The 10,514-nt window shown below is 38.7% G+C and overlaps 2 protein-coding genes across 2 annotated transcripts in view; both read left to right on the top strand.

Moving 5' to 3' along the window:
- The window catches only part of ccdc174 (coiled-coil domain containing 174), a 6,059-nt gene extending 5,781 nt beyond the window's left edge, over positions 1-278 (top strand). Inside the window, exon 11 of the mRNA XM_079218734.1 lies at positions 1-278. This exon is cut by the window's left edge and continues 613 nt beyond it. Within this exon, the coding sequence (XP_079074860.1) occupies positions 1-130 (130 nt within the window). The 3' untranslated portion in view covers positions 131-278.
- Positions 279-1,047: 769 nt separating this feature from the next.
- The window catches only part of fgd5b (FYVE, RhoGEF and PH domain containing 5b), a gene marked incomplete at its 5' end in the record, with an annotated part of 33,448 nt that continues 23,981 nt past the window's right edge, over positions 1,048-10,514 (top strand). Inside the window, 3 exons of the mRNA XM_079218733.1 lie at positions 1,048-1,122; positions 1,229-1,352; positions 1,637-1,717. Coding sequence (XP_079074859.1) covers positions 1,048-1,122; positions 1,229-1,352; positions 1,637-1,717 — 280 coding nt within the window. The remainder of the gene's footprint in view (positions 1,123-1,228; positions 1,353-1,636; positions 1,718-10,514) is intronic.

The following is a 10,514-nucleotide window of genomic DNA, read 5'->3' as shown; positions in this document are numbered from 1 at the left end:
CCAGTATCAACCCCAGTATCCGCCTCAGCAGCAGAGCCAGCCTCAGCCTGAGGAGCCCGTTGACCTCAGCCAGGCCCGGCAGCCGCCTGAGAGTCTGGACGACATGCTGTCCTTCTACAGGAACACCTGATCTCTAAAATGTCATATTTAACGTGTAGTTGCTTCCTACTCAGAGTGTAAATGCTGCTGTTTCCGTTTGTTTTCTTTTTTAGGAAATCACAGAAACAGCAGCACACACCTTCTAACCTTGGAGTTTTATAATTTAATAAATATCAGGAATTGAACTGGACATTGTTTAGACTTTTCTTTTCTTTTTTGTCACAGCGAAAAACTTGTTAATTTAGTCTTAAACAAATAAAGCCTTCACCTCGGAAGATCTTTGTGTAATGCCTGATAGAGGGCGTGTTTGGACATTGAGCTGCAGTATGGACATCTATCCACCAGGTGGACCTGCACACCTTCATTGTGAGAACATCTGCTGAGATCTATCTGAACTGTTAATTAACATGTTAACATCATTATAGTGATGCAATTATTTTCATTGTCGATCAATCAGCTGATTGTTTTACACATTTGTAATTGTTACGTTGTAACTCCCTCCAAGGTGACATCTTCAAATGTCTTAAGTTTTCCTTCCAACAATCCATAAGCCAAAGATATTCACTGTATTCTCACACAAGAAAAAGAAAAGCAGCAAATTATTACACCTGAGAAAGACGTTTTTGTTTAAGAACTGATTTAAACCATTTATTGTTTATCAAAAACATTTTCAGATTATTTTTCTGTCAGTCGTTAAATCGTTTTGGCTCTAAATAATGAGCGATGTACGAGTGTTTGAATTGCAAATGTCTCTGTTGTCGCTGTCATGTTAAGTCATGGCAGCTGTGAAAAGGCAGCGGGTGAAGTTGTGAGTGCGTTTTGTTTCAGAAATGTCCTTTTCTGTGAAATGGGTGCAAAAGGGTTTTACTGGTCAGCTGAAGTGTAATCCATTAGTAACCTGAACTGAACCGCTTCATTGCTGCTCCCTGGTGCCGGACCGGACTCATCATGGGGTTCTGCATCACCTCCTCCATCAGTCCAACAGATCTGTGCCAGGTCCAGTCCCTGTGGGAACATGAGCTGGTGAGTTTCAAATTAACAATGTCAGCTCCTAAATACAGGGAAGAGAATTTGAATTCACTTTGAATAATTTCAGCTCCTTCTCACATGCACCTCACGGTGTTTTCAGAGTGGCATCCACATAATGGACGTGGGAAAATTAATGCTCGAGAGGAACACATTTATCTTCAGCTACAAGCGAGAAACTCAAAACCAAGGTCTCAAAACTAAGGTGATCGATTACCCTGTGACCGGTGAATACCTTTTTTTTTAAAGAGCACCGTGTGATGTCCAGATGGAATATATTTCAGTAGAAGATGAGAGAATAACTCTTGGAATTTTACCAATGTAATCAAAGCAATTATACTGACAAAACAGTCGCCTACCGGCAGAACATCTGAGTCCTGCCAAGGAGAATCAAATGCATCAATAAAGTAAATTCAGACACGGAGGCTTTAAATTACGTTAGTTTACATGTGTTGAAATGTGACACCGTCAATTGTCTGACATCGACCTCCGCCCCTGTCTTGGTCCACAGGATCCATGTGGGACCTGAAACACGCCAGGAAACGAGAGAGGAACTATTCAGAGGAGTTGATAGCTGCCAGTATTTTGCTTAGTAAGAATAACTACAACTTGACCACAGTTTAAAGACCAAATCTCCCCATTATCCTCTAAATTAGCTATTCCGCATGATTTCTGCATCACTTGGTTCCTTCTACTCTCCAGCAGGAGAATTGTTAGTTTGTGGGTCTCCTTTCATGGTTTTCTTCCTGTTTGGTGGATCTTTGACCATACTGTGACCTTAAACACTGCGTTTATTTCCCTATTTGTTCCTGCAACCTCAAGTTATACCAGGTGTGTGTGTGTGTGTGTGTGTGTGTGTGTGTGTGTGTGTGTGTGTGTGTGTGTGTGTGTGTGTGAGAACTAACTTGTGTTTGTTTTGAGCTTTTTGAAGCCAATTTGCTGCCTGAGTAAATGTGCTGCCTCAGAGGTGAGATGATGCTGATACAGTGACAAGACCTCACAGAGTGATAGTCATACAGGGATTTAAATATGTCCTTACATGCATACAAACTGCAGTACAGACTGCAATACCCATAACAATAAAGACAAGCCCATTTTAATGAGGTTTACAATGGAATGGTTTGCACTCACAACAGCACACAGAGGCAGTTAGGCCCATCCACCACTTTGGTCCAGACGGAAATATTTCAATATCTATTGGAGGATTTAACATAATCTTTGTTCACATGTTCATGGTTCCCAGAGGAACCATAGTATGTTATTTGCTTTTAAAAAGATAGTTATAAGACAAGACATACCTGACACAATCTTATATCTAAAGTAAGATAGAAATTAATGATATACAATTTGTGCAGGAGCAACATTATCCAAAAGCTAACATTTGTGGTTTTGAGTTTAATGTCTCAACAGCTATTAAATAGATGGCCATTAAATTACACACAACTGCATGTCCATGTCAAGAATCCAAATTTGCAATGCTAAATACGAATGGCGAACATAGACATTATACATGCTAAAGATCAGAATGTTAGCGTTAGCATTGCATGCATGTTGGCATTATGACGTTAGCATTTAGCTCAAAGCACTGCAGAGTTGCTATATGGCTGTAGACCCCATATGTGTAAATGCACCTCCTCTGTGTAGAATTACCACCGCACTCATAACTAAAATAGACTTAAGACAAATGTGCATCTTCTCAGCTTAATTTCACTTGCTGACTCGCCACTTTGCTGAGTCTAATCACTTTTTAGGGACAGGAAGGAGTGTCTCATTGACGGATCTGCCCTCCTCTCAGGGAGCAGCTGCACTGACAAATGATCTCTGCATTTAGTTGTGGCAGTTTAATCCTGCTGTGGCTGAGGAAAATGGCAACCTGCTGTTTTCATAATAGAAATTAAATGACCTTCAGCTTGTGGAAACAGCTTCAGATCTAATGTGATTTTTCCAAGTAGTTTATTTTTATCAATATATTTTTGCAAAGCATTATCTGTTTGACCAGCAGTTGAGTATGCACTGTTCAGATCTACTTTCTCACTAACACAGGTCTCAGTTTACAGTTAATATGTTTTACAACTACTATTAGTTGGCTAGTGAAACCTCTATGAGGAAGGTTACAAGGTCTGACACTTGTTCCTCAGTAATCCGGTCTTATGTCCTCTTGACATGAGCAGGCCATCAATGTTGTCTTAATGGTACTGGAGGTCCTAGATCCAGAGAGGGAGTAAGTAGGAGGTCTGGCCCTGGTTAATGACACTTTACTGGGATGAAAGGTAGCTAAGGAATGGTCAGAACAATACGTTGTGATGTTTACACCCTCTACAAGCAAAATGAATTTTCATACATGGTAAGACGATAAAATGCACCCTTTCACAGACCTCATAGATATTACATTACATGTAGATACAGTAGAGAAGTAAAGAGGTTTGCAGGTGAGTTTTTCTGTTATTAGTAACTAGTAAATGAACCTCCAATTCTTAAAACAAAAATGTAAAAACTGCAGCTGCCCAGAACACCTAAAATAGCAAATGTACAGTCCATGCAATTTCATTATTTGCAAATAAAAGCTCTCCTCAATAAGATTAAAAATAAGTAATGTCCTCAAAAATGCTTTACTATTAAGTCAAGTTAATCAAATTAGGTAAGTGAACCTTAAATTCTCTTGAAATGTATTTCTGTATGTAAAAGGATACAGGGCTATTTGGTTTTGTGGAGCGTTAACATTGACAGATTGATAATCCTTAATGAATAGTTCAACATTTTGGGAAAAAAATGCGTATTTGCTTTCTAGAAGAGTTAGATGAGAAGATTGATATCATTTTCCTATTTGTCTGTTAATTAGGAAGCGGCAGCCAGTTAGCTTAGCACAAAGACTGGAAACAGAGGGAAACAGCTAGCCTGACTTTGTCCAAAGGGTAAAAAAAAAAACATCCAATGGCTCAATAAAGCTCACAGATTAACACGTTGTATCTTGTTTGTTCAATCTGTACACAACCGTAAGTGTTTCTACTTATTTCTTGGCTGAGAGCAGCAACTTCCTGGGGACGCTTTGCTTGTACTGTACCATGACACAGAGTCTGCACCGCTGGCGTAACTCCATTGAGGCCCAGATGTGCTACGAGCTCAGATAAGACACTCGTCTAGAAAAGGCTTTTTAATTCTTGGATAAGTTTTATGATGCAGAGTTTCAATGGCCCAACTGGGGATTGGACTCACAAGATGGGAGAGGGAATCAAACTCATAAATTGTCGATCCCAGAGCACATTCTGCAACTAGTTCACTAAGCTGGATGAATCTTTGATGTTGGAAGGGTTACTCAACAAAAGAGCAGTGCAATTTTACTAGTCACCAAAAGAGGAAAATAATAGCCCAAAAAGACAGGATTTTGAGCTAATTGGATCAGTTTAGGATTCTTCTTTAACTTAGACATGAACATAAAAGCAAGTGAAGGGAATAAAGGGAATACCACTGGCTCCATTAAGGATAATAGGCCATTAAGGCTCTATCAGTAAAATCAAGCATATTGAGCCATCAAACAAATTTAGAAAACTCGTTAAAGGGAGACTGCAGTTTTCCCATCAAGTTTTCTCACACACTCTTAGAAAAAAATAGCCCTGATCAGAAATGCAAACGTGTTATTTTTGAATTTGTACTGGAAGGTTTTGTCAAAACTAGGATGTGATGTTTACATACACAACACATAACTGGGAAACTAAAAAAACTGGGACGAAGAATTTGTTTTGGACAGATAAGGAAATAAAGCCAATTTTTCTGGATTTTGTCCAACATTTTAAATGGGATATTTTGAGTTATAAATTATGAAATTGTTTTAAAAAGACAAATACACTAGAACAAGACAACATAAAAAAGCTGCTAGATAAGTTGTAACTTTGAAATTAGTTTTTCAGTGAGGTTATAAAACAACAGGGGGGCTTTTTTGTGAGGTCCAGCAAGACTGAAAGAGACAAGTGGAAAATCGAACATTCATTAGAGCTTAATACATTTAATTTCTGATGCGTAAGCAGGTTTCCCATTTAAATTAACTTCACCTTTTGTTCTGTACCACCTGAGATGGAAAGCTGGTCGGTTTCATTTCCTTTGAACGTGACGTGATTCTCGCTTTGGGATGCAAGTTGTTCTTCTGTGTGCTTATCTCAGCTGTGAAGCGCTGCAGGAGGTTTATCTGTAGAGAGGAACTGAGATATAAAGATACAAAGAGAAGCATGGCAGCTAGTTTCTAACTTGTCTGCTACAATTATTACAGTTATCACAAAAAACACTGCTCGTAAATCTCATGCTGCTACAACTACAATGTAATACAAAATAAATATTGTTGCCTTAAATGAACAATTAAAAAAGTACATTTTTCAAAATTTGGTTGACAAAATCTGCACATAATAGAATTACTGATAAAAAAACAAGAGACTTGTCTGACCACATTCTTTCAAATCAGAGCAGCGTCCACAGAGCAGACAATTAAAGCACATTATTGCCTCAACACCCCACACTGCTCAATAAGAGCACTGTTTTGATGCTGTGGGCTTCTTTAATGGTCCATCAGGGAATAGCATCTTCCACTGGTGTGTATCGCCACCGCCACACTGTGCAGCAATGTTCTTCAGGAGGAGGCCCGTGTCCCTCTGTCAGCATCACCCCACGGTGAGCCGTAATGAGCTGGTGTGTGCGTAATGAGAGCTAATGCTGCCGCAGCTATTGAGCCGCTCTTGCCACCGGGCCATAATGCCACTCCTGCTGTGTTGTGTCAAACAGACACATGCAAAACATACTGGTGCCAGTGAGCTTGATGGTAGGCCTGCTGCAGTCTCCCCAGCAGCAGATGGATCACAGAAAGAGGGACAAAGGCCCCGTGGAGTCTCTAATGGCGGCTTTCGGCTGCAGTTCAAGTCACAACATCGGGCGGCTGAATTGATGTTGTATTTAATACCTTTGCTCTCTGTTGACCACATATTGTTAACATTGAGTCTGGGTATGATATTTTACAATACAAGACCTGAGTTTTGGTCTCAATACCGATACATTACTTTGAGAAATAATTATGCTTTTTGCCAAACCCATTTTATCATTTCATAAAAGAAGAAAACATTCTCAAATATTAAAGGATATGATTGGCAATTTCCTATACCTCTTAAAGTCAATAAATCCCTCCAAAAATACCAAAATGCAACCACAGATTGATCATACTGAGCATTGCCTGTGTATCCAAAGCCTAATGCTGTATGCAGTATTCCTCTCTGCCACAGACTTCCATTGTTGTACAGCATCTATTAAAACACATAATTGAGCCGCATTGTTACTCACAGTAGTGGAAGTGTAGATCCTTATCTTAAGTAAAAGTGTCAATATATTTGTTTGAAATCACTCCATTAAAAGTAAGTTCTACATTCAAAGTCCCACTTAGTATATCAGTAAAATATACTTAAAGTATCAAAAGTCAAAGTACAAATTACATAGAAAAATGGCCTCTGTGACTGATATATGTGACATTATTAGACTGTTAATTAGTGTGCGAAATACCTGGTGGCAATTGGGGGATCTCAAAACCCTTCCCCCAACCCTCATACAGGATACATCTAATGTCCTACACTGTTATTACCTATACACTTTAGACAACAACACATACAGGTATACAACAATAAAAACAGTAGAAGAAAAGGGAAACTGTTTCCATTATGCCAAAAGATAATAGTAGTATTATTATGCATATCACCTACATGTGATCATCTCGTATTCTCCATGCTAATATTGCAAACTATATGGATACCAGTAGTGTTTTACCGTTGATGCCACTATATCACATACCTCAAACCACAGCCTTTTTTTTTCTGTTGGGCCAGTACTAAATGTTCTAGTCTGGTCTCGTCGAGATAAGTGAGAATATGTTGCCAGATCTTGATAAGTAGTGGACTTCCAAGACACAGTATAAACTATTCTTTCCATACTAAACAATCTAGTTTAGCTATTTAATATAGGTTATACATCTTTGTAACACAGGCTCAGAATGTTCTTTTTTGGGATTACAATGCTGTATTGTAAAGCCCTCAGCTGCCAGGGGTTTAAGCCCAGGGTGCGATGTGACCAGCCGAGAGGCTATTCCTGGCTCAGGGGCAAGATTCATTTGTATGCCTCGCAGAGGAAAAATATCATGCAATATTTTAATAAGCGTTGTGCAATGCCAGAATAGATGGGCATTTGGGGAAGGTTGAAGAGTAATAATGAAGGGTAGAAGAAATGTAACTTGATGCAGGAATAATGTAGTCTATAACTACTTCATACTGTATTACCTGATGGAGATATGATATTGATATCGTGGTATGAGACTAAATATTCTCTTAGATTTTGGAAATCGTGATATGGCATAAGTAACTTGTCCTGATTTTAAAGACTGTAAATTGATGTAATTCCCTTATTATATTCACAGTACTGATAAATATTTGTCAAAATGTTCTAGTGTGAACGTTTCGTGAAAACACCAATAGTCAAAGCTACGATATCGTCGCTATGATGATTTTGATGTATTTGGGAAAAGAGACTGTGATTTTAGTTTTTTGTCCATACTGCCCAGGACTTGTTAAACTGCTAATAACTCATAGACATCTGAAATGTGTCAAGAAGCCTCAATTAGACAAAAAGGGACCACAAGCCAAAGAAGGTTTATCTTTAAGAAGGCATTTCATTACATAAACTTATTGTACTTCTTTTTTTTATGTAAAATGCTCATCTGAAAAGTGAATGTAGCTGTCAGAGTAAAAATGACAATATTCCAATTCCAGAAGTATAAAAAGGAAATACTTGAGTAAAGAACAAGTGCCTCAGAATTGTACTTACAGTACAGAATAAATGTACTTAGTTGCTTTCCACATCTGCTGGCTGACGTGTTTCTTCATTACGATGAACATGGGCACTGTAATTTGAATTTGAGTCAATCCTTGCTGCTGTGAATACTCACGAGATCACCAAATCTTCCCTCTCTGAGTAATGTTTACTAAAAACTACAGTTCCCAGCTCTTTGGTGTGGCTAAGAGTCACAGACAGGTTAGGGAAGTCATTAAAAGTATGCAAAACATTTATTGAAATCTGTAACAGAGAAGAAACAGAGTTAATACAGGAAACAAGATTTTAAATCTGTCCAGACATGTGATGACAGCTAGCAATACAATTTGTTGATTTGTTAGCATATACTTGAATACTGTTCACCTCTGTATGTTGGTGTGTTGTAAGCTGCACTGCATTGATTATATTCCTGTGTGCGTCTGACCAGGTTTCAGTTTCCTCTTTTCATGAACAGATGTGTTCATAATAACTGGAGGCTTGGGCTGAACTCATTATTTAAGTTGGTGGCTGTCTTAAGCCAGATAATGTGTTTGAAATGCTGAGGCATGTTGAATGTATTAAGTGTGTTTTCAACTGAACTGTGAGCTTCGAGGGCAGTTTGTCTCCTGGGTGCTGCATGTGTTGTCTGACAGGTTCCTCACGGTGCTGGATAAAGATATTAGCTGGGCACTGTTGACACTGCATGCACACTTGTAATGGCCTCATAAATTCTGCTGGTGTGAAAGGGATAAAGGGAGTGAAAAAGCAAGGAAAGGGATGTGGACTCATTGGCAGTCCACTCGCACTCTCCCTGCTTTAAACCACCCAGCATGCACCATACCTGCAGTTAGTATTCTTTGAAATAAATGTATGTCACAGTCATAAAAAACACTACATATATGAGTGTAATTTTATGGAGACTTTATGGACAAATAGACATGTTACTCAAAGTAATTTCATATAAATCATTTGACAATTCACCCCTTCTTGACCGTATCAAGATGATGTTACAGATGAAGTTGTTAAGCTTCATGTTACTTACTATCTATTGTGTTGACAATGCCAAATTGTACATACTTGTTTGGCTGCTTTCCTCTGCGATGGGTTCCTACATGGAAACAGAATGTTCTGCCTTCTGCCTTCTTCATTTTACACAGTTGTTATTTTGTTTGTGCTCTTTTTAAGTGAGCAGGGCTGAGAAAATGCAATGTCATATTTTCATGCACCAATCACAGGATTTTTTTGTTATTAGCGTAGTTACAAATGTGACAAAGCCCAGGATTTCCCGTAAATAACTAAGGGTGTTTTTTCCCCATAAATGTTTATTTGATTGTTTCTTATCTAGTCGTAACTGTGTAATGATGTCCCAATGTTTACTTTGATCAGATACTTTTGTGTTTTGTCTTTTTCATTAGTGTCTCTCTTAATATCAATTTAACAGTACTATATAACGTTAAATGTTTGAAAAAACAACTTGCTCTGTCCATGAAGGCAAATCACTCAGTACATCTTCATCAATCAATAAAACTATTTTGTGTATATTTGGGAGTGTATTCTGACCGACTCATGAGGAAGAATCCTGAATAATAAGAGTGTATAATGTGCCCAGTGTTGTTATCAGGTCACTGAGGTAGGTTTGATGGTGAAATGTGACCATCAGGGATTTTGTCTAGATTAGCTGCTTTAAAGGGAGGAAGCCGTGTCTCTTGGCAGCACTGATGTCAGTCTTTCTCGCTCGGTTGTCACATGGCTAGTATTGATTGTTAGATCCAGGGGCTGTTAAGGTGCTACTTGCATCTCAATGCGCCCCGCAGTAGAAGATTAATGTTGCCTCTAAAAACCAGACTCCATCCCGCCCGCATTTCGCTTCATTATTAATGAAACTTAAATGGCAGTTTGCCAAACCAAAATAAACATCTGATTTTAAACACACAGTGGCTCCAACATTAAACAAAAACAAGCACAAATAGTGATTGTCGGAGTAATATTTAGAAAAAAATGAAAAAAGAATGTGGAGGTATCAATGTATTCACTAAAGACATGCTCTGACCTTTTTGCATTTCCACTTGTTTGAGAGTTATAGGAGAGGATTGATTGAAGATTGATGCGCTCTAACCTGAATGGTATACATGGCGCTACAGCTTAGCACAGGGACTGGAAAGAGGGAGAAACAGCGAGTCTGGTTCTGTATAAAGGTAACAAATTCCATACACCTCAAAAACTCACTAACTGGTTATACACTATGTCTTGTTTGTTAAATCTGCCAGGAAGACTCCAGGAAGTTGCTGCCCCTGGAACGGGTATACATAATTAAGCAATAAGGTACGAGAGGCAGTACTGTATTGTCAATAATGTACTGTTCAAGGGTGTTGTTAGGCCCGACGCGCATGATGTTTAAAGAACTTGCCTCGCAAATTATCTCTCACTGGAAATTACCACGATTTTGTGATCAAACCCTTTTCACTCCTCATCTTAGTTTCCGGTTTTATGAACTCGCTCTCCGCTAACAAGTCTGCTCTCAGAGCGTTATCTGCTCTGCTCTCCTGATTGTGAGCCGTATC

This window comes from Taurulus bubalis, assembly GCF_910589615.1.
Source record: "Taurulus bubalis genome assembly, chromosome: 5".
Lineage (NCBI taxonomy): Eukaryota > Metazoa > Chordata > Actinopteri > Perciformes > Cottidae > Taurulus > Taurulus bubalis.
Note: the sequence above shows the minus strand (reverse complement) of the source record. Positions and strands in the feature narration are given on the sequence as shown.